This window comes from Talpa europaea (assembly GCF_964194135.1).
Source record: "Talpa europaea genome assembly, chromosome: 1".
Lineage (NCBI taxonomy): Eukaryota > Metazoa > Chordata > Mammalia > Eulipotyphla > Talpidae > Talpa > Talpa europaea.
In genome coordinates, this window is record NC_140073.1 from 36,695,295 (window position 1) to 36,720,681 (window position 25,387).

Below are 25,387 nucleotides of genomic sequence, written 5' to 3' on the forward strand. Positions count from 1 at the left end.
GTCTTTAAAAAAGCCTACACTGCAACATCCTAAACATTGTTATGTGCATCTCACAATGAAAAGAGTGGCCTTGCAGTGCAGAATGAGGAGAGTGCAACGTCACCGTGAATAGTAGCATGCTATGGTTTCAAGAAACATCATCACAGCATTGGATTCTGTGCATCAGGATCAAGGTCATTGCTGCCAGAAGGGGGATGAATGGGGAGAATATCCAGCTCATCCACTTGTGGAGTCGGGTGCATGACTACCAGTTGGTCCTGGGGAATGTCTGCAGCAGCTGCTGCCAGGTTGGTGATGGATTTGCTCTTTACACACTGAAAGTCTACGTGTCGACTCTTTCCTTCTTCCTTTTCCCAGGACATTCGAATAAAAGGCCTTTGGACATAGTTGTAAATCACTTCTGGTCGGCCCCCAGGCCTTTTCTTTACTTTTTCTTTGTAGGTAGGATAACCTGAAGGAGAGAAAAGTTTTCACAACAGAATCCACACACTTTGCTCACCAATTTATATTAAAGAGGACTTTCCTGCTATAGCTCCTGAACAAAAGAAGGGAAATAGTCTACTCAATCAGTTCATCAACCACAACCTTAAATCTTACCGATGTAAGTCATATCCCCTTCCACCATCCTTTCGGCTACTTAATAATCCAACCACTAGAATAATATTAAGAGCATGCAGGGGATAGGTCCTGAATCTGGTGTACCTTGGTCTGTATCTATGAATCCTTATTATCCTTGATTATCTGGCCTCAAAGCCTGCAATTCACTGCCACAGTAGCCTACTTTCCGTAAGCCTACATCTCATCTTTATATTGCTCTGAGGTTTTTCTTTCCTTTTTATTTCAAATGCCCACTATAAAGCTCTCTAGCTTCAGTGGTTTTGCATCTAGGTCAGCAAAGCCAGTTTTAAATCCCTATCTTTTTTATCATTTTAATATTGTGACTACCAACAACCAAGCAATTCATTGAGACAATTCCACAGCAGCTTTCCCTGACTAATTATACCTACCTCCTCCTTTTGAATCAACATCACTGAAAAGTAACAACTAGTAAAGACAACTTAGTTTTAAAAATTTTTCATTCACCAGTAAGGTGATTTCTTTAGATTCCTAAGTCATGTTAGAAACTATTACAAGGCCTTTTCTCCTTCCTACTAGCAAGAATTGGCAATCATCTTGCTGTAAACTGCCATATAATAGATACTTCAAGGTTGCAGGCCCTATGATTTTTGCCACAACTATTCAATTATGCCATTGTAAAGAGAAACCAGCAACAGACAATATATAAATATATAAATGAGTATGTCTTTGTTCCAATAAACTTTATAAAAAGCAGGTATGGGCTTGATTTGGCCCATGGATCACAGACCACAGCAAAGATCAGAAAAATAGAAAGACCTCACATAGTAGGGACTCAGGTAATGATTATTGCATAAGAGGATGAATGTGGACATGGATAGCTAGTAAATTTTGCCATGGGTAGAGTACATGTATATGGTGGGGGCGGGGGGGCTGAGGTTCAGGGTAGCATAGGGCAAGCAGGATAAAAACTTTTTGAAAACCTTCTGCAGAATGTCTTCTTTGTTTCACACTTCCAGTCAATTACAACTAAAAGGACAATACTAGAGGTTAGACAGGTCTCCATTCTTAACCCCTTGTCACTGATTCCTCTTGGACAATTAGGAAGTCTAAAATTCCCATTGCATCATATTCTAATCTGTCCTCTATACAAAGTCACCACTGTATAAGTGTAGTCATACTACTGGGTTGTCGGAAAAGTCTGCATTTTTGCAAAGAAAAATATATGATGGCTTTTCTGACAACCCAGTACATCCTTGCTTAAACATTACCTATGGTTTCCTCATGCTTAAAAGAGGTCAGTACTCCTTAGCATAATACATAAGGCTTTCTTTTTTACAACTGGTTCCACCCTACATACGTCCCTCTAATCTATTAGAGCTTGCAATTGTATTGGCCATATTAAACTTTTCACTTCTATTCTGCTTCACCAAAGCACTAATAATCTGTTTTGGTGCTTTTACATACACAGTCCTGCTGCCTGTTTCCCATTCCCTCCTTTCATCCCTGTAGCTCTTTTCTCCCTAGCAAAATCACTGAGTCTCTCCCCATCCCCCTCTGCCCTGAGTTAATCACTTCCTAAGCTCCACTGAATTCCTATTTTAACAATATTTACAGCACTAAGTTGCAATTCTCTGTATCTAATTTTTGGTACCTCTAACTCTCACCTAAATAGTGCATTCTTACATGGTCAGTGTCTTTATCTCTGCAACCCCAGTGCCTAGCATATGCCTGTACATTATAGGCATAAGTAAGTACTTAGACAAAGCGTGACCGAACTATGAGAATATATCAGTTACAAGTGATAACTTCCTGGATATCCACCTACCTGAAGAGAATGATTATTCCTTTAAAAAAATGATAAAGTAAATGAAGTCTATCTCTGGCTTCCAAATTTACCAGTTTATTCTTTCAACAAGTAATAATTTAGCAGCTATTGTATCAAACAATTATAATATCCAGATACTGCCTTAAAGGGGTTTCTGGTCACCTAAAGATGATGAAATTGTTTATAAAATCAAAGACCAACTAAAACAAAGTATACAACATAAAAGCATGAGGACAATGGTGAAGGTGTAAAGAATTCAGAAGAGGAATGAGATCTATTGGGCTAAAATAGAAAAAAGTTTCCTGAAGGCCTCCTTTGTGCTGGATCTTAATGGATGAGCAAGGTTGAGATAGGCAGAAACAAGGGGCGGGCAATGCCCCTTGAGAGAATATCATTCACAGACAAAATGGCATAAGCTAAGCTATAGAGGCTGGAACATATGGCTGGTTAGGAGACCCTGAGATGTGTCTGGTTAAAGCAGAGGGTATGTACTGGGAAACAGTGGGAAGTAACATTAGAAATAGGTTTGGATCAACAGGGAGAACCTCAAGTAAATTATACCTTAAAAAAAAAAATGGAGCGGGTCAGAAAGCAAACTAGGCACTTACTCAAAGGAGACATACAGGTGACCAATAGGCAGATAAAAAATTGTTCATCATCGCTTATCATTAGGAAAATGCAAATCAAAGCCACAATGACATATCACTTCACAGCAGTGGAAATAACCCATATCAAAATGACCAGATATAACAAGTGCTGGAGAAAAAAGGGACCCTTTCACATGGTTGGTGGGAATGTAGACTGGTCCAGTCCCTATGGAAAGCCGGGTGGAGGTTTCTCAAAACACTAAAAATGGATTGGCCAAACAACCCAGCAATTCCATTCCTACGTATCTACACAAAAAAATACAAAAACACTAATCCAAAAGGAAATCTGCACTCCTTTGTTCATAGCAACACTATAACAGCATATGGAAACCAACCTAAGTGCCCAAAAGCTGATGAGCAGATCAAGAAGATGTGCTACACACAGTAGAATACTACTCAGCAATCAAAGACAAACTCATGCCATTTGCAGTAACATGGATAGAGCTGGAAAGGGTTATGCTACGTGAAATAAGCCAGAAGGAGAAAGACAAACACCAAACAGTGCCATTTATATGTGGAGTATAGAAAAACTAAGCATAGTTAGACAAAGGCAAACTTTAAAACCAACCAATGAAAGCAGACCATAGATCTTTTGGGGAAGGGGTGAGGAACTGGGGATGAAGAGGAGGGAAGAGCACTATGGACTACAGTGGAGGACAATGGGTGTTTCAGTGGTGGAAGTGCTACAGTAAATACACCAGAGAGGAAATCCTATATTGTCAAAACACTAGCAAGGGGGCCCCCCTGGTGGCACAAGGGGTTAAGATGCAGCCTATTAAGCTATCCACAGCCACCGCAGCATGAGTTCGATTCCTAGCCAGGGAGCTGCCCACATGATGCAGCAGACCTCTCCTGGCTTGCCTGCTGCTCCCCTCAGCAGTGTGTTTCAGTCAGTCTGCCTGCTTTGTTCCCTGATCTGTCTCTGGTGAATCCTCTCGCCCCTCACACTCCTTGCTTATACCCCATAAATAAATCTTAAAAAAAAAAAAAAAAAAGCAAAACACTAGTAAGGATGGTAAATAATGACACTTCAATAAAAATAATAAAAGTATTTTCATATGTAGTCACGATGAAATAACACTTGCAATTTGTAATTAATTTGTAAATAAGCTATTATCATACCTTAAGACACAAGCTGCCAGTATGACTTTTATATGAATCTTCAGAAAGTAGTTTTTAATTCTGTTGGGCTTTGAGGAGCTCCAACAGTCTTTAGGCAAAGACTTCTGTCAATCTCACGGGAATATACACACATGCCCACACATACTACATGAACTTTGCCAAAAATGAATTAGGGAGGGGGGCCTCCCTGGTGGCTCAAGGGGTTAAGCGTCATCCCTATGAAGCAATCTACAGCTACTGCAGCAAGAGTTTGATCCCTGGCCAGGGAGGTGACTCACATGGCACAGCAGACCTCTCCTGTCTCGCCAGTGGCTCCCCTCAGCAGTGTGTTTCAGTCAATACACCTATTCTGCTCCCCACTCTGTCTCTGGTGAGTCCTCTCACCCCCCACCACCTCTGGCCTGTACCCCAGCTCTTGCATGCATAAATAAATCTTTATAAGAATGAATTAGGGTGAACTATAGAAGAAAAGACAAATTCACATGTCTATACTACAGAGTAATCTTACAAAATAAATCATTTCTAATAACCTATTTTCTCAGATAAAGGAAACGGATTTTTATCATTTATTTGTCTACTACCTATGCATTCAGTAATCATTTGCCTGAATAGTTCTGGCAATGTACTTAAAATAAATTCTAAGTGGGATCCAATTTTTAACCTTGTTTTTTCAAAAGAAATTGAAATAATGAAAATGTCTTACCTTCTATTCCCAATCTTATCTTCTTAAGACCCCTCTCTTTCAAAACTGATTTGGCCACATCTCTGTTTTCAATGTACTTGAAAAATCTATATAACTTTGTGCTATAAATAACTGGAAACAAAAAGAAAAATATTTTATTAAAATCAGTACTTGAAGATGAACTTAAAAAAGTTATCCTGATTATCAAAGGGCACTGACAACCCTAAAAGCCCAAATAATGGATGCAGTGGATGCCAAAGGATGACTAGCCGACACGACAAATTCAGTACAGTTAATGTATAAGCAAAGATCTACTTAGATTGAAAGAAAAAAAAGCTTTAATAACCAATCATGGAACCCAATCCATACGAAAAATCTCCTTCTGATAGGTCATATACAAACTTATTAGAGAATGGGATCTGCCCCAATTTCTTCAAATAAGATAGCCAAAGGAAGCTATCAATATAACATTTTCAAGCAGGCAAGGTAGACTTTGCTATGTCGCCTACAAAGCCCTTATCTGGTGAGAAATAAACTGCATTGTTGGACAGCACAAAATGGATACATCTTGCATTTCATGGATTGAGCAACTATTAATAACTCCCCAAAAAAGGCAAAGACCCTCCCCACAAACTGTTTTCCATTCAGGCGAACAGCCCCACTTTTAATACTGATGTTAAATATGGCAGATTCGAGCATGTTCTGCCTAGGTTAGTCTGTTTAGAGCAAACTGGCTTTGCAAAGGACAGACATTCCACTGACAACATGTTGAGTCTTCCAAATATGCTGGGAACTTCAGGGAGTTAGACTGATGGACCTTCCTCGCCTTCTCTCTTTCAGGTGGAGTTATCTCCCTTAAAAGGTGAACTGCAAAGGTTTTTTCAAAAAAAGAAAAACACACTCACAAACCAAACATGCTGGTTTAAGAGCCAATAAAAGGAAAATACGTATACAGATGTTACTTGTGGGGTGAATTTGTGATTATTACTATATACTTATGATTACTAATATTTTAAAATAAAAATCTGTTAATATTTCTTAATGGTTGCTGTCATAATGTCATAAGTAGGAAAATCGGGTTGAAGAGTCTATTGCCTCAAATAAATCTTTAGGTTCGGTCATTTTGGCACAAAATCAAACATGCTTAGACGAAGTAATGTTTTCAGTCCCTACTTGAAGCTTGAAAGTTAAAATAAAAAAGACAAACTAAAAAATATTGAAATGGAAAGCTGAAAAGGAAAATCTAGGTCTAGAATAGTTCTGGTATCATGTTAAGTCATTTAGCTATACTCGAGTCAAACTTTTTAAAAACTAAAATAAAATGAAAATTATAGTTTATTCCTCTTCCTTAATGGGAAAAAAATCTGGTGCATTTCTTTTGAATTCTGCTAATCTTATTTTTCCTGAATTTCTATTCATAATATAGAAAATCATTATCAACAGTGTAGGAATGAGGAAATGGCAATAGAAATGTTTATTTCTATAATTGTCCACAAAAGTATGATGATACTCATTTAAGTGGAAACATCTCAATGTGAATCTTAAAAGGAACTACCTTAGGGCCTCCCCGTGGTGGTGCAGCGGTAGAGCACTGGGCTGCAAAGCTGCCCGCAGCATCTGCAGTGCAGGTTCGATCCCTGGCCACCAGGGAAGGTCCCACATGGCGCAGCAGACCTCTCCTGTCTCGCCTGCTGCTCCCCTCAGCGGTGTGTTTCGTCAGTCTGCCTGTTCTGTTCCCCATTCTGTCTATGGTGAATCCTCTCACCCTCCCGCACATCTGGCCTGTACCCCGGTTCTTGTATAAAATAAATAAATCTTTAAAAAAAAAAAAAAACTACCATAATTTTTTTGAAAATACTAAATACTAAAAATTATAAATCAAAAAGACTACTACATGGAGTGTGCCTTGTTATGATTTGAGGAAAGGCTAACAGAAAAATCAGAAATTAAAGAGTTTTGGTATTTTCTATAATCTTACATTTTTTACTTAAATTCTAATTCTTATCAAGTGAATAAAGACAAGTACAGAACAAGGTATCAGGCTATTTTACATGATTCTTGAAATCATTCTTATAACTCTTCTCAATCTATAAAAGTGGTCATAAGTATTATACTGGGTTCATCAAGAACAATGAGAAAAATTTCCCAACAAAAACATCAAAAGGATATTCAGAAAATGTTTTGAAGGACAATTTAAAAAAATTAGTCATTACTGCCCAAGATAAACTGTTTTGATCAGAAATACCTACAGGTCACTGTTTCTCCAGGACCATGTGATATTAAAAAGAAACACCTCCAAACTTAAAAGTCACCCTTAAAATCAATGATTTAATGCCATATAAAAAAAAAAAATCTGTTTTTCATAATCTACTTCAGGTTCTACTTCTCTAGGATGGTTCTAAAGTCAAAGAAAACAGCTATCAAGATCCATATATTCAACAAAGAGCAAACCATTTCTGTGCATGACAGGTGGGCACACTTTTTCTATCAGCGGCCAAATAGTACTTTGGGCTTTGCGAGCCATGCGGTCTTTGTTGCAAACTACTCAACTGTGCCACTGTAGCATAAAAGCAATCATAGACAATACATAAAACTTTATTTATGAAAACAGGCAATGGGCTGGATTTGGCCCACAGGCAACAGTTTGCTAACTCCTGGTAAGGTAAGAGTTCAATGTACTAAATAAAAACCGTCCTTTGCTTGGTGTAAGAGAATCTGTGATGACTTAAGAAAGAGAAAACATGCCACAATACTTACTCTGTGAATACTCTTCTCCCATCTGCGGTGGATACTCTTCATCCCAATCAACCACATCATCGTCTGTAAGCACCACTATGTGGCATTCTCGTTCCCCACTCTGGGCACTAGCTACCATAAGAGGCAGGATCATTTCTTCCAGATAAAATTCAAACTGTCTACGAGCACCATCATTTGATAACTCATGCATTAGGGCACCTGAAATGAAACCCACAAAAACATCTTGATGTTTTTGGATGACTAATAAGAGGAGCAGAAGCAACACAGAAACAAAATGCTGAATTAACTCAGCCCCTATTTGAGACTACTAGAGACAGTATTCTTGTTTATACTTTCGTTATCAAAATTTTTCCTATGAAGAGTTTGCATGGAATTGTAGAATCTTAAAGCAAGATGGGACAAGTAAAAAGCCATTTAACACTACCCCTCCCCTCCTTACACATCATGAAATAATTTGCATAAAGTTACAAAATTACTTGGCAGACTCAGAATAAAACATCCCCCCTGCTTAGCCCAGGGTATTTTTTATTGTACAAGTTGTCTTCAATCAATACATGGAATTACACCAAAGTACATTTTAAGAATACTATTCAACAGCTACCATATTCCATTTCCCACATTTTCTTTCTCAGAAAAATGTTCACAAACAGCATTAACACTTCAGTGTAGGGCCTCCCCTGGTGGCGCAGCGGTTGAGCACTGGGCCACAAACCCCAGCGACAGACCTCTCCTGTCGCTCCCGCTGCTCCCCTCAGCAGTGTACTTCATCAGTCTGCCTGTTCTGTTCCCCGCTCTGGTGAATTCTCTCACCCTCCCGCGCTTCTGACTGTACCCAGTACTTGTATAAATAAATAAATAAATTTAACAAACAAACAAACAAACAAAAACTTCAGTGTAGTGAGAAGGATGAGGTGAGATGGGTCAACTAGCTTTTGGATAGGGAATGCTAAAAGTGAAATAAAGTATGGAACAGGAACTAAACAATAGATCTATCATGAGAATTGAGAGGTGGGGGGAAAAGATATATATAAAGACATACTTCTCTTTACCCTCCTAAGTATACAACTTCAACCTCCCAAGTATAAAGCCACAAACAAACCTCCATTGACCTTTTTTTTTTCCTTTTATTCCAATTTCAATGGCAATGGCTAATATCCTACTTAAGACAAAGATATCAGGAACTACAAGGATGATCAAAATCTAGTCTCCCAAAAGAGTTCCCTCTCCTGCCTGTAATACTAATTACATAAAACATAACATAAATGATTAAATAATAATCTTTAATCATCATTTAGTAATCTCTTTCTACAGACTGGCAATTTCCCCAAATAACTGTTAGTTCCCTCTACAAACCCCTAGATGTTATCAATATACTCACTTTCCCCTAACTTCTAAACCAATTCCAATCTGGAGTCCATGCTCTTGCTGTGGTATCCAAATGACCTTTAGCAAGGACAATGAACAACTTTTGATCCTGATGGTATCTCCTTTTTCAGCTGAATCTTTCTCCCTTTGGTACTGTATTTTAACTTGTTTAGGTAACATGGTTTACAGCACTATGTATGATTCTAAGGTATTTGTTCACAACGCCTTGGATCTGTTTCCATACCCACTACCATAGCACCACTCACAGTTCTTTAGTGAAGTCCACTGGGATCCTTTCTCCCTTTGCTGCTATCACCCCCCTCCTCCTAGTCTAAATTCTGTGGTCATATTTCTAGGGTTTGTTTTGGTTTAGTTTTGTCTGTTCGGTTTAGTTTTGTTTCTTTATATTCCACATGAGTGAAATCATCCAATATTTGTCTTTCCCCTTCTGACTTATTTTACTTAGCATTATGCCCTCCAGTTCCATCCATGATGTCACAAGTGGCAAGATTTCATAGTTTTCTTTTTATATCTGAGTAGTATTCCACTGTGTGTGTGTATAGATGTGTGTGTGTATAGATGTGTGTGTGTATACTTATATTCTCTTACCTTCACACACACACTCGCGCACACACACATGTATCTTAAACCACTCATCTGTTGCTGGGCACTTAAGACTGTTTCCATAGGGCCTCCCTGGTGGCGCAGGCAGTTGAGCGCCGCACTGTGAAGCTGTCCGCAGCTTCTACAGTGCGGGTTCAATCCTGGCCGGCCAGCGAGAATCCCACATGGTGCAGCAGACCTCTCCTGTCTCGCGCACTGCTCCCCTCAGCAGTGTATTTTGTCAGTCTGCCCGTTCTGTTCCCTGCTCAGTCTCTGGTGAATCCTCTCACCCTCCCGCACCTCTGGCCTGTACCCTGGTTCTTGTATAAATAAATTTTTAAAAAAAAAGACTGCTTCCATAGATTGGCTATTGTAAAAAGTACTACAATAAACACATGAATGCATACCTTCCTTTGAATTAGGCTTTTGCTTTCCTCAGATAGATACCTATAAGTGAAACTGCTGAGTCATGTGGTAGATCTATTTTAGTATTTTGAGAAACCTCTATCATTTTCCATAGGGAGTAGACCTGTCCACATTCCCACCAACAGTGTACCATGGTTCCTTTATGCCAACATCCTCACATCCCCCAAACTGAAAAAAATTATCAGTATTTGCAGATGACATGATAATACACACAGAAAACCTTAAAGACTACACTAAAAAAGAGTCTCCCCTGATGGCTCAGCGGTTGAGCACTGGGCTGCGAGGCTGCCCACAGCCTCTGCAGCGCCGGTTCATTCCCGGGCCGCCAGCCAGGGTCCCACCAAAAAAAAAAAAAAAGACTACACTAAAAAATATTTGAAAAAATCAGTAAAGTAACAGGCTACAAAATCAATGCACAAAAACCAGTTCAGTTCAGTTCAGTTCTGATCCTATTTATAATTGCATCAAAAAGAATTAAATACCTAGGAGTAAACTTAAAGGAGGTGGAAGACCTGTACAATGAAAACTATAAGACCTTGTTAAAGAATGTCTTTAAGAAATAGAAGACACAGGGCCTCCCTGGTGGCGAAAGGGGATAAGATGCATCACTAGGAAGCTATCCGCAGCCACTGCAGCACAAGTTCAATCCCTGGCCAGGGAGGTGACCCACATGGCTCAGCAGACCTCTCCTGACTCGCCTGCTGCTCCCCTCAGCAGTGTATTTCAGTCAGTCTGCTTGTTCTGCTCCCCACTCTCTCTCTGGTGAATCATCTCACCCCCACACCTCTGGCCTGTACCCCAGTTCTTGTATGCATGAATAAATAAATCTTTAAAAAAAAAAGACACAAAGAAATGTAAAGACAGTCCCTGCTCATGAATTGTTAAAATGGCCATCTTATCCAAAGCAAAATACAGATTCAGTACAATCGCTATCAAAGTTTCAATGACATTCTCATAGAACAAACATTATTAAAACTTATATGAAACCACGAAAAAGCCCATATAGCCAAAGCAATTCTGACAAACAAGACCACACTCCCAGATGTCAAAACTATTAGTAATAAAAACAATATGGTCTTGGAATAAAAAGACACAAAGACCAATGGAATAGAGAGAGAACCCAGAAATAAACCCACACTTACATGAATAGTTAATCTATGCCAAAGGAACCAAAAGTATACAGTGGTGAAAGGAAAGTCACTTTAACAAACAATGCTGGGGAAACTGGACAGCCATTTGTAGAAAAATGAAACTAGATCACTGACTTGCACACTGCAAAAAAATTTAAAAAATGGATTACTTAGAGAAGTAGGGCCTCCCCGGTGGCGCAGCGGTTGAGCGCTGGGCTGCGAAGCTGCCTGCAGCCTCTGCAGCGCCGGTTCGATCCCTGACTGCCGGCGAGGGTCCCACATGGTGTGCAGACCTCTCCTGCCGCGCCCACTGCTCCCCCCAGCAGTGTACTTAAGTCCTTCTGCCTGTTCGGCTCCCTGCTCTGGCTCCGGTGAATTCTCTCACCCTCCCACTCTTCTGACTGTACCCAGTGCTTGTATAAATAAATAAATTAAAAAAAAAAAAAAAAAGACGACGACGACTTAGAGATGTAAAACCATAAAATACTTAATAAGAAAACACAGGCAAAATACCCTGCAAAATTGACTTCAGGATGTCTTTGGAACCTCAACTCCAACCGCAAGGGAAACAAAAGCAAAAGAGAACAAATGTAACTACATCAAACTAAAGGCTTCTGCACACTGATAAAAATTATTAAAATGAAAAAACACCACACTGAATGGGAAAAATATTTGCACATCACACATCAAACAGCATTAATATCTAAGATCTATAAAGAACTCATACTACTCAACAAGAAAATAACCCAATCAAAAAATAGGCAAAGTAGCTAGACAGACATTTCTCCAAAGAGGTACAGATGGCACACAGGCACATGAAAAAATGTTCATCATCACTTCTTATCAGTATCTCTGATACCATTATCCTTGTTTTTTCTTTCACCTCTCTAAATATTCTACTTCAGTCACCTTTGCCAATTCTCTTCTACCTAGTAAATATTGGTATTTCTCAGGACAATTTGAAATTCATCTCTTAAGCTGACAGTTTCCAAATTCATTGTACTTAAATTTGCCTTCTATTATACTAAATTATTATACTAAACTACCTTCTGAAAATCTCTATTTGACTGCCACCTCACACTCAATAAATCCAAAATTGTACTTAATCATCTCTCTCTCTCTCTGCTGTATTTCCCAATCTGAAAAGGACATCACCATTCACTCAAGTTCTCAGAACCACCATCCTAGAAGAGTAACGGGCACTTAAACATTTGTTGAATAAATTAATGAATCCTTGATTTTCTCCTACATCTCCTAATTCAATCATTCCCCAATTCCTATCAAGGTCTTATCTTAAACAGATCTTAAACAAGTGAGTCATTTCCTTCTGTGGAAGATGCTTTTTTCCCAAAGTTAGCTACAAAAATTTTTAAGTCACATGCTTCTCTGTAATGTGACTTCCACATCTCCTCCTAAGAGGTGCAGTCTAATTCCCATCCCCCTTTTTTTTCTTTCTTTCTTTTTTTTTTTTTTTTTAATAGAGGCATGTTTTTCTTTATTTGTTTGCTTGTTTGTTTTTGTTTTGTTTATACATGCACTGGGTACAGTCAGAGGCGCGGGAGGGTGAGAGAATTCACCAGAGCCAGAGCGGGGAGCAGAGCAGGCAGAAGGACCGAAGGACACTGCTGAGGGGAGCAGCGGGCGGCAGGAGAGGTCTGCGCACCATGTGGGACCCTCCTCCGGTGGCCGGGGAGCAGCCGGGGATTGAACCGGCGCCGCAGAGGCCGCGGGCAGCTTCGCAACCCAGCGCTCTACCGCTGCGCCACCGGGGAGGCCCCCCATCCCCTTTTATCTTGAGTGCTCATCCTAACTTGCTTGTAACCAGATTTCCAGAATTATGACAGAGATTCATGATTTGGGAGGCTAAGTCAGGAAAAACCTTGTGCATTGGTATTAAGGAATGCTTGCTCTACAAATGCTTCCTCTTTGAAACCAACTTCCAGACTTGAAGAAGCCCAAGCCACATGAAGAAGTCACGTGTACTTCTTCATGTGGCTTGGGCCACATGGTACTCTGTTTGACTGTACAAACAGGTACTCTGTTTGACTGTCCATGTTGAATCCAGCCTTTTGAGTCACCGAATCTAGACAGCAGATAGTGAGTGATGAAACTTTGAGTCTTCAGTCACCTGAACCTTTCAATTCTTCATGAGACCTTAGACATTGCAAAGCAGACAAAAGCCACTCATGTTGTACCCTGTCTGAATTTTTGACTCGTAGAATAAAAATGATTATAGTTTATGCCAATAAACCTGGAATGTCTTGTTAAAAAATGCAATAACCAGAAATGCTCCATCCTCATTGCCCCCACTATTGTGTAATTAAATCTCACTCAAACTACTACAATACTTTCTAATTATATTCCCCTAGCATTTGTTTTTGTGCCTCTATAATTCATTTTCCCCACAACAGCCAAATCTAATTACTTATTTCCTCCGGCTTAAACTTTTCATGGCTTATACTATGCTAAAAAAAAAAAAAAAAAATCCCACATCCTCAACTTAGTCTATAAAGTTCTGTTATATGAAAAAAGGAGGTTTTAAGGCCTCTCCGGTGGTGAAGCGGGTTGAGTACAGCGCTGTGAAGCTCTCCATCAGCCTCTGCAGTGCTGGTTCTATCCCGGCCGGCCGACAAGAATCCCATATGGTGCAGCAGACCTCTCCTGTTGCGCCCACTGCTCCCTTCAGCAGTGTATTTCCATCCTTCTGGCTGTTCTGCTCCCTGCTCTGTCTCTGGTAAATCCTCTCACTCTCCCGCGCCTCTGGCCTATACCCCAGCTCTTGTATAAAAATAAATCTTTTTTTTTTTTTAAAGGAGGTTTTAGATCAGTGTGTACAGTCCTTTAAAATATTTTTTCTTAATACTGGATGGTCTCACTCATAGCAGGAATTTAGAAAACTTAAATAAGAGACCAGGAAAAAAGACTAATCAATACAAAATCAAAATCAACAAGCAACTATAAACCAGAGACACTCTAACGGGGGTCGGGAGGTGGGGGGGAGGAATAGAGTCAAAATAAGGAGGGGGTGCAATTGTATGGGGAATATAACCATAATGAAATGCATACATTGTGCAAAGATGAAAAATTATGTAATAATTATATAAAATATTTTTTAAAAAAATAAATATTTTTTCTTTAAATATTATTCATAGATTGATTCTCTTTCTCTCTCTCTCTCTCACACACACATGCGTCACATTTCTTTCCTGAACTTTAGATATGTATACCCAATGTTCCACTCAACATTTCTGCTTGATGCCAAAATGGAATTTCAAACATTACATATCCAAAATCAAGCTTCTAAATTTCAGCTCCCCATGAAGTCTCCCCCATCACGTCAATTAATGCAACTCTATACTTCCAGCTAACTAAAGTTCTCTTCTCTTTTCCACCCCAGATTCAGGTATTAAGCAAATACCAACTTATCTACCACCCAATAAAGCCAGAATCTGACCACTTATCACTGATTCCACCCTGATTTAAGCCATTACCATCTTTTATGTGAATTATGGCAACATCTTCCTTATTACCTGTTTCTAACCTTAATTCCCCTTCCAGTCCATTTCTAACACAAGAGTCAAGAATGAATTGTTTAAAGCTTAAGTCAGATCAGGCCTATAGTACTATACAACTCTATACTGAATTCTATGTGAACAGAATCCCCATGAAATAGTAAAACCTGGTAAATATCATATGACCAACTCTGTTCAAAACCCTCCAATGGATTCCTCTCTCAGGGGAAAAGTCAAAAGAAAAAGGTCCTATGTGACCCCAGCTCCCCTCGTGATCTCATCTCTAACTAGTGACACTCTCTATTCTAGCATCTTTTCTGCTCATAAACATGTTAGGCAAGCTGTTTCAACAACTGTAGTCATGCTTAATCTCTGCTTGGAAGGATCTTCCTCTCCAATGAAGGCTTCTCTCACTACTCTAGGTCCCTTACTTCCCTTTTTTCCCTTCTTAGCTCTAACATATCCTATGTTGTTTGTTTACCTTACTTATTGTCTGTCTTTCCCTCTAAAAGAGTAAATTCATTGGAACAGGATATTTGTTCATGCTACAACCCAGAACTTTGAATAGTGCTCAATACAGAATGGACAGTCACTGAAAATTAATAAATTTTGTTTTTTCCCACTTCTCCCAACTTATACCTTACTATTCACACTATTTCCTTCTATTCTAACCACACTTCCCTTCTTTCAGTTCCATAAGTAAATCACATTCGTTCCAACAAGAGTTTCTGCAAATAACCACTTTTGCTGCCTGGTCTAATCAACTTCTTAGTCTTTGCCATTCCTTTAGCTCGCAGTCATATCTCTACCAAACACAGATAATGATTTTCCACAGCCCCTTTATCAAAGACTTCTCATAACATCTCATTTCTTCACTGCATCTTTCATAGCTTTTAATTACTTCTTTTAATATCTGTCTTTCCCACTAGACTGTGAACTCCATAAAGGTAGGGACAATGTCTTATTCATTAAGACATCAAGTTGCATGAAATTCATAAAAAGTCTGATAACAAAGAGAAAAAAAAAGAAATTGCAAGTAAAATGATAAACTAAAACTATAAAGATGGTACTTAGGAATTAAGGGTAAAAAGTTAAAAATCCACAGTGTTTGGTAATTTCTGAAGCTACAGTAGAGACTACCATCACTTAGAATAAGTGAATAGATTCTGAAAGACAAAAGGTAGCTAAGACAGCATAAGCAGGCAATGAATGCAATCAAGGGATGAAGGATTAGGGAGCAAATGAGAGAACAATAAGCAGAAGACCTAGAAGAAGGGTATGAAAAAGCCAACAGAAGTGACAATCAAGAATAAATGGGTAACTTAAATCTAAAAGGAAATGCTTTTTTTAAAAAAAAATTATTTTTGCATAGAAGAACTGAGGAGTAGGCCAGTGATGTGGGGGCGGGAGGCCAGGAGGATTCACTAGAGACAAAGTGGGGAGCAGAACAGACTACTGAAATACACTGCTAAGGGGGGCAAAAGGCGAGACAGGAGAGGCCTGCTGTGCCATGTGGTTTAGCTCCCTAGCTGGGACTTGAACTCAGGCTGTGGCGGTGGGCCACTGCAGTTGTAGCACTGAGACTTAACCCCTAGGTCACCAAGGCGGCCCTATTTTTTTTCTTTATAACAAAACAGGCAGATTTATTGGAATGGCAGACAAAAGAAGTATGCCGCCAAAGGAAGTGCTTTTAAAGACAAATGACAGAATTACCACTAAAATTAATATCATTCAAAATATTCTAGTAAATTCAATAATAAATAAGATCTAAAACATATTTACAACAGTCAAATATCCACTAAAAATATGAGAACCATCTAAAAAACTAATAGAAAAAAAATTGCTAGGTAGCTAAGTACAAATGTACAAAATTCACTAATTTTCTTATGTATTAACAGAAAATTTAAACATATTCTATACAGAACAACAACAAAATGTCAAAGAATAAACTTAACCAGACTAGGACAGAAAAAAATGAAAACATAAAAGAAACATGAATAAGCCTAAAGATGTAGCATTTGGAGGAGTTGGTATAGTAAAAACGCTAATTCTTCTAAAAAAGTAACCTCAAAGAATTTCAATGAACAGCTCAAAATAGCATGTACACTATGATCATTTTCTCTTGTAATTTATCTTTATTCTGTAATTTTGTTAACTTCTTAAAGCAAATCTTTATTTAATACCATGTGTCAAGCACTATATTTAACCAGCACTACAACCACTCACTAGAGATGAGTGATACTGTCTTCATTTTAAAGATGAAGGCACTAAAACAGGTTTTAAGTAACTTGCCAAAAAACACAGAATTACTCTCTACTCTAATCATGTATTACTTGTATAGTTCCTTTCAAAGTTAAGAGACAAACTTAAGAAACTGTAGTGTAAAATGCCATTCTAATACTAAATAAAATCATATTTGTAGAAAAATATTCATCGTTAGATTTAAATCTACACTTATGTATCCTTTCATATTTTTTACAAGACCAGTTCAATCTCTTCCAATTCTATAGTTTTAATAAAGTCTATGAGAATTTCAAATATTTAGTAACACATAAATAATCCACAAACAAAAGTATTATTTAAAAGCAAAAGCCTAGGGGCCTCCCGGGTGGCGCAGTGGTTGAGCGCTGGGTTCCGAAGCTGCCCGCAGCCTCTGCAGCGCCGGTTCGATACTCAGCTGCTCCCCGGCCACCAGAGGAGGTCCCACATGGCGCGCAGACCTCTCCTGCCACCCGCTGCTCCCCTCAGCAGTATACTTTGGTCCTTCTGCCTGTTCTGCTCTGTGCTCTGGCTGTGGTGAGTTCTCTCACCCTCCCGCGCTTCTGACCGTACCCAGTGCTTGTATAAATAAATAAATCTTAAAAAAAAAAAAATCAAAAGCCTAAGAGAACAATATTTACGTGTATTTTACATAAATCTTACCTTGAATTCCATAATAAATAAATGATACTTAACAGTGATGACAAGGTAAACTATGTTCAAAGGATTGCTAAACTAAAATCCATACCATCATTAAGAAACTAGTATTTTTTTAATCTGACAGTCATCAAAATTCAACATATAAATTACATGAAGTTAAACTAATTCATGATCCCATGAATTAAAAAAAAACTTGAAGGATCTATAATTATAATAATTAATGTTCAAGGTTTTAACTAAAGAAATATTTAAGATATAAAAAAATAGCGACTTCTTTCAAATATTCTTTTGTTTGCTCCGGGTGTCCAACTATTTGAATTTAAAATTTTAAATACCATTTAGAGAAAAGTGGATTCAGAGATAGACCATCCACTTCTTTTGTTTTGCCTTGATATTTTATGGGGACTTTAAGAATGCTCAGCAAAAATAAACTGGGTACTTAAGGACAGACTTACTAAGGCCACTCATTTTCAAGGAGGTAAGTCATAACTAAGTCTGATGGATAGCCATATTTAAGTACATACTAGGTGCCTTTAAATTTTAGTAATATTTCCCATTCAGTTTCTAACACACCAATCTTTGAGAAGATACAATTCTGCCAAGCTAGTGTTGAACTTAGGTAATGAAATAAAATTAACAGTATACCTGCAGCTAAGGTATACCTGGGGCTAAGTTTCATGTGTCAGAAACTTAAAATGGCTCCCCACTACATTAGGATAAAATGTAGAAATATTAGTTTTGATTGAAGACCAATCATAATCTGGTCCACCTACTTATTCCCATTTCCTCTTGGTCATGGTACAAAGTCTCAACTCCAACTAAGTTATTTTCAAAGTATATCTTTTGCATCTTTACTCCACATACCTCAGCTTGTTAGAATGACTTCACTACTCTACTCTTTCTAAATCATTTCTATTCATTCTCTAGCTCACATTACCTCTCCCTTCTGAACTTCTCCAACCACTTAATAGTCCAAAACAACACTTAATTCTTATATGCTATTTTTGCTTTTCTGTGTATAATTACCTTTTTTTTTTCAGGCTTGGCAAAACAGTGCTGGGAAGTGGTTAAGAGGAGGATATCAACCAAAGAGTTAAGATTCCAAAGTTCTAGACCCTATTTGGAGACTGTTTGGAAGTTGTTAGATGAAGTCACTTAACCTTTTGCACAAAATGATAGCTAGATATTCACTTCAAGATCTTTAATACCAAGTATTATTTTTGAAAATTATCTGATTCCCCTATATCAGCTTAAGATATTATCTTACATGATAAAAAACAAAAAAATTATACTTTTTTTATTTATAATTGATGCTGATGTGATATGAGGAATGAAGCTAATACCACATTTGACCAAAACCAGAGCTTCTAAACTAGAGATGTATGGACTGCAACCAATGATAAAGATCATAGCTAAGGAGGAAATCTGGGAGGGTTTATCAAAATAAAAATAAAAAATGTTGCAGTTATTAAAGTAAAAAAAAAAAATGTGCACAAGTTGTTTATGAACATCTCTGTAGTCTTCCATAAATAATCTTCACAGTAACTAAAATGCATTATGATTCAAGAAAATATTTGAAGTCTAGGTAAGCAGCACTATTTCAGGCTTTTTCTTCCAAGAAACTATAACTCTACAAACCACTCACATACAAAACTCATAGATTATACTTACTGAGATCTCTACATTTAATAGTACTATATTCAAAGGAGATACAAAGATAGTCACATGCTTCTCTCAATTCAGGAATAGATATTCCATCAGGACAACGAATTATTCCTGTCTTATAGTAATCCTGGAGGAAAAAAAATACAGAATGCAGAAAACATCTGGAGCATGAGGTAGTCAATAATTAAGGCTGAGCTGCTAGCATTTGTAATAGTAGAGCTCTGACATTTTTCAGTTGTAGAATTTTAAATTAGATGGGACCTTTGTTCACCCAACCACCTTTTCATTTTACCAAAAAGAAAAATTTAGGCACAAGTAGCTTCACTGACTTAAACAAGTCATACAATTACTTAACAGCAGAGTTAAAATTAGAATTCAGGTTTCCCCATTAACTTTTTAATTTCTTCTCTCTCTTCATGCTAATTCATATGTATTCCCCTCTAAAGTTATTTTTCTACATAACTAAAATGTTTAAAACTTTTTTTAAAAAGAAGTTGAGTGACATATTTTAAGTTACCTTAAGGAACACCTATAGAAAACTTAAAAATTTTAAGGATTTTAGTAAAACATAAACCAAAAAATTCAAAGGCACGTGCAGGCGCTAAAAAAAATATACAACAGAATGCACAGATATTCTTCTTCCAAACACCATCCTTTGGCATTTCCTATATTACTACAAACAATAAATAGTAATTATCCTCAAAATCTACTTAAAAAAAAAAAAACTGTTAGGGGCCTCCCCGGTGGTGCAGCGGGTTGAGTCATGCACTGTGAAGCTGTCACACAGCCTCTGCAGCATGAGTTCGATTCCCGGCCGGCCAGGGAGAAACCCACATGGCACGGCAGACCTCTCCTGCCTTGCCCACTGCTCCCCTCAGCAGTGTCTTTGGTCCATCTGCCTGTTCTGCTCCCTGCTCTATCTCTAGTGAATTCTCTCACCCTCCCGCGCCTCTGACTGTACCCCAGTTCTTAAATAAATCTTTTTTTTAAAAATTAAGTAAATAAACTGTTAGGCCTAGAACTACAGATAAGTTACTCAATAGATGAGTCATAAAATTTTTTCTTGTGGGGGGTGTGGAAGGAGTAGGAGCAAAACAAGAGGGGGTGGGAATTGTATGGGGACTACAACCAAGATGAAAATGCATACATTGTGCAAAAGTGAAAAATTTAAAAAATATAATAAAATTAAAAAAATAAAATATATATATATGAAAGATTCAAAGGTGAATAGAAAGAAAAATTTTTTTCTTGTCAACTCCTTTGGTGATCATATGAAAGTATGGGCAGCTGAAAAAGTACTTCCAAAAAATTAAAGCCTGAGTCAAGTTTCTTGAGGTTCAGAGCCACAGTAATATAACAAATACTAAAGCTGATGCATTAATGGGAGTAAAACATCTTTTGATATTTGTCTATATACTAACAACTTGATCAACTACTTTTCCTGTCTTATGTGTAAGGATCCTCCCTTCCCTCTCTCCCCAAAACATTTGAAGAAACTATATTTTCATGATGTGGAATGAACTGTCCTACACTATAATCTTTATCACTAATTTGAATTGCAAGTACAGACTCTACAATACTGATTCAAATATTCCTCAATACAAAAGATAAAATCTCAAATAAAAAGGCTTACCCAAATACAGTAACAAATACATTTTAGGGATGACCTTAAAATGTTCTAAGTGTCTATATTGCTGATTATTTGCCAAAATACATTACAATTCAAGTAGCCATATTCATTTTAAGGTAGCAAAATATGATCAATTATATTTAGGAAAATTAAAGAATGGGGTGTAATGTGACTACAGAAATGTTACTGCCAATGCAGACCTAAGAGATGAATTACACCTATATCTATCTTTGCAAAGGTCATAAAATTCATTTATGTATATATTATCTTTATGTACTAAAATAAGGATGAATTAAAATGGTATTTTCTTTATCTTGCATACCTCCCCACAGAAGTATTAAAATAGAGAACTGCCTCCAATACAAGTACCTACCAAGAAGGTGTGATATAATTATGTCAATACATATATGAAAAAAGTACTCACCAGAATAGCTCGAAATACAGTGGAACCAATTCCTTCTGCCACCTCATATTCTCCCTTCTCATTAGGACGTGTGAAGTTATGTTCTCTGCCAGATCCAAACATCCTATGAAAACAAATAATCAAGAAATATATTAATAGGATATTTCCATCAAAGGAAAACTGATTTCACTTACAGAAAATAAAAAATTATAATTTAAGTATCAAATTATATCATTAAATTAGTTCAAGAATTTTTTTCAGAAATTTACTGTGGACTATTAAAAATACTTCCTTTGTGATGAAAGGGTATAAATTCCCTACAATGAAATGAACTGATAAAATTCAGAAGCTAAAGTTTCCAACTCCTTTTCCTCAGAAAAATCAATTATCTAGGTAAAAAGGTGATTTTTACACTAACTTATCAGAAAGGGAAAAAAAAAGAGAAACCGTGTTATATCTATATCTTTTCCCTAAAACTGCTATCTTCATTGCAAAGTTTATGCTATAATGCAGCATATACAGTAATCTATACTAGTAAAAAAATAAGATAGTAGACAGGTTGTTTTATTTTTCACAACCTTGACTATGAAAGTAGGAAACTGCTCAATATTCTTACACATGCATCAAAACACTGAAAAAACAATCAAATGCTGTGGTATAGAGGAATGAAAAAGAAAATCAAACATTGAAATAAATGAATAAAAGACTCTGATGTTCATTTTTATATAAATAAAACACAAATGGATTTTTTAAGTCATGTTGTTGGCCTTTTAAGAGTAATGATTTAGAAAAGGGGCAATTTATAAAATGTCATTCAAAATGAAAAATAATTTAGTGCATTACTCCCAGGAAAAATTTTAAATTGTGATTAAAAGAAGTTGAACCCTTAATTTGGTCATTCCACCATTCCTAAATATAAATGATCTAAATATTCTATTCAGCAATCTCCCAACTTAAATGATTGACGCTTTTGTTATAACACAGGAAACCTACAAAGAACAAAGATTTTTCTCAAAGTTTCCAAAGGAATGCCAACTGCTTTTCACAATTCACATGAATATTAATTTTTATCCCCAAAGATATGCTTTAGTCAACTGACATGAAAAGAAGCCTTCACTGATTTAAAAAAAGAAAAACAAAAACAAAAGTGACAGTTGTCAGGAACCAAATGTCATGCAATCTTCTCAAATTCTTAACTTTTTACGAAAGAAGAAAGCGATACTTTCCAGATCAACAGGGATATATACACACACACACACACACACACACACACAATTCGGGACTTTTGTTTATACAAAATATAACATAAGAGCTACAGCAAAATTTTAAATACCTACTTTTTACTGTGTTTCTTTAAACATCTAGATAAAACTATAAAGTACTAACAGTGTCAAGTCATCCCCAATAGCTCTTCCATCAATAATCTTGCCCTATGACTAAAAATTCATGTAACCTAGAAAACATAAATTTTTTCTTCATATAAACTATTTCATCTAATATTCACCTTCATTTTATATGTAAAAAGACATTGCTTTGACAATTAAAAGGTATTTGATCTTAGTTTCAGACATGTTGAAAATCAAGTAAATATTGTCTATAGCCTTCTTACATTGCAGTTCACCTAACTACAAACTGTATTATTAACCTGTTACTTCGGACCAGTGTAGTTTAGAAGATGACTATTATCTCTCCTTAATTCTACTACTACTTTTCATTCTACTAACAGCATTCCTTTTCTTAAGTATCTACATGAAATTGACAACTTTGCCTTTTCAGCTAACCAATTGTTCAGTTTTCTTTCTGCTGATACCTAATGTATTTGGTTGTTGAATTTGGGAGCCCCAAGTGAGGCAAACAGTATTACTATAAAATTTACCTTGTTAGATATAATCTTTAATTTCAATATGTAGAGATCTTTTAGTGTTCCATCTTCATTAACTAATGTATTTTTTATTCCTACCAGTACTACAAATACTTAGCAGTAAAAGCAAATTCAGACTTGGCTATATCACTTTCTAGTTGTAGTAAAGCAAGTTGTTTAACATCCAAAGCTAAGTTCTTTCATCTGTGTAATAGGAACACTATATTTCAACAGAGAATTATTGTAAAACAAACTAAATAAAATGTGAAAGTGCTCTATATTAAATACCAAGAATTGCAATAATACAAACCTTCCCAACATTGTATTTGGTTGTGCAGTAAAAATGGATGGATCTACAACAAATCTAGTGTTATCCACTATTAATGTGACTCGTTCTGATGTTCTTACATTCCGAGATCCTTCTTTTGCATTTTCATATACAAACACCATCTCCCCAGAAGTCTTACAACTACCATCTGAACTTGACTGACTACTGTTTCTGCTGCTGTTCCCAGCACTGCTACTGGAACCATTTGGAGATACTTTTTGAGGACGAGGACTGCTTGGACGAGAGGAACTATGATCTTTTTCTCGTTCTGAAATAAGAATGTAACAATTATTAAATTACCCTTTAAAATTCAAGATTCACATATAGCTTTCAAAAACATTTGATTAAAAAAGTTTTAAATCACAGTATTTCTGCTTTATTATTTCAAACAACATTTTTACAGAACATAACAAATATTTACTTACCAGGAATAAAACTTAAAATATCAACAGTTTTCTAAAATAATTAATCTTAGCAAATTTCAAGCGTATCTGACTAATGTTGAGCCAAACTACATTCAAAACTAAGTCAAATTTTACGTTATTACTCCACTTAAAAGTAAATAGAAACCTGTGGAATAGAATATGGTCACAAGCTAATAAGCACAGCAAGTTAATGAAAGACTACTAATATAAATTTTAACTATGTTAAATACTAACAGTATTAATATTATTCTGAGAACACAAAGTAAAACTCTGTTAACCTCACTATGATAGTATGGACATTATCAGACCTGCAATTATCTCATAAAAGGAAGGTCCCAAAGGAAGGAAATAAAAATTCACCAAGAATAGGTTAGCAAGAAGTATTTATTTTTCAAATGACTTAGTATGTACCAAATAAAGTTAGATTCAGTAACTGATAACATGCTGCTTTCTTTTTATTCTCACTTTTGTTGAATAAAAGCACTGCTACAAATTTTATAGGAGCTGATAATTACTAAATTTTAATAAGTAAAAATATTGTAAAAGTTCATAATTTCTTTAGATGTTTCAATATTTTACAAATGGATACAAAAACTGATTCTGCAATAAGTTTCCTTTAGAAAACAGATCACTAAACTTTAAAGGTGACTCTGTTTCATCAGCTTTTGCCAAATTCCTCCATGACTCAGACTACTCAGAACACACTGTACAGTTTTATAATTAGGCTTGCTGTATCTCCAGAGATACTCTGACACTTCCCTTTTATTGTCTGTTTCCACAAAGCTGATAGCATTCCAAAATCACAATTTGATAAAATAATTTATTATATACTCCTATTCTCTTCCCAGATACTGACTTTGCATATGACAAACTGTCAACTCATATATTCGTTGTTTTTTGGCTTATCAGTACTAGTCTACTTTAAAAACCTATTTAGATTTTGACAACTTCTATGCATAATTACACCCTAATATAAATGATATCTATTTATAATAGATACTAAAGTAGAAACTACCTCAACTGATGCTGAGGTCTAGGGAAAAATGAAAATCAACAAATTCATACTGCTTACATACTTTAGCTTCAGTCTGCTGCTTTATAATCACACAATGTATTTACCTGAGATAATGTTAATTTATACTAATGAGTAGGAGAGAAAAAATTCTAAGTTAATTGCCAAGAAAGCTAAACACTTCACATCTCTCCTTTCATTTTCTATTTTTACTATTAAATTTGAAATAGAAATCAAAATGAGTAACTCCATGATAGTTTATTCTAGCTTTCACTTTGTTAGCATGATTAACCAAGGATTCTAATCAATAATTTACTATGAACTACTTTAAAACAAACCACTACTGTGTATCTCATAATATAAAAATCAATTTTAGGGTCTCCCTGGTGGCACAAGGCGTTAAGGCGCAGCACTATGAAGCCATCACAGCCACTGCAACATGAGTGTGATCCCAGGCCAGGGAGCTAACCCACAAGATGCAGCAGACCTCTCCTGT

General features: G+C 36.6%; 1 protein-coding gene across 2 annotated transcripts in view; it reads right to left on the reverse strand.

Moving 5' to 3' along the window:
* Positions 1-140: 140 nt before the first annotated feature.
* BTBD10 (BTB domain containing 10) overlaps positions 141-25,387 on the reverse strand; it is a gene marked incomplete at both ends in the record, with an annotated part of 43,903 nt that continues 18,656 nt past the window's right edge. For both annotated transcript variants that reach the window (XM_084242279.1, XM_084242278.1), the window contains 6 exons: positions 141-451; positions 4,877-4,987; positions 7,613-7,810; positions 19,239-19,359; positions 21,287-21,389; positions 23,437-23,722. In XM_084242279.1, the coding sequence (XP_084098405.1) occupies positions 141-451; positions 4,877-4,987; positions 7,613-7,810; positions 19,239-19,359; positions 21,287-21,389; positions 23,437-23,722 (1,130 nt within the window). The remainder of the gene's footprint in view (positions 452-4,876; positions 4,988-7,612; positions 7,811-19,238; positions 19,360-21,286; positions 21,390-23,436; positions 23,723-25,387) is intronic.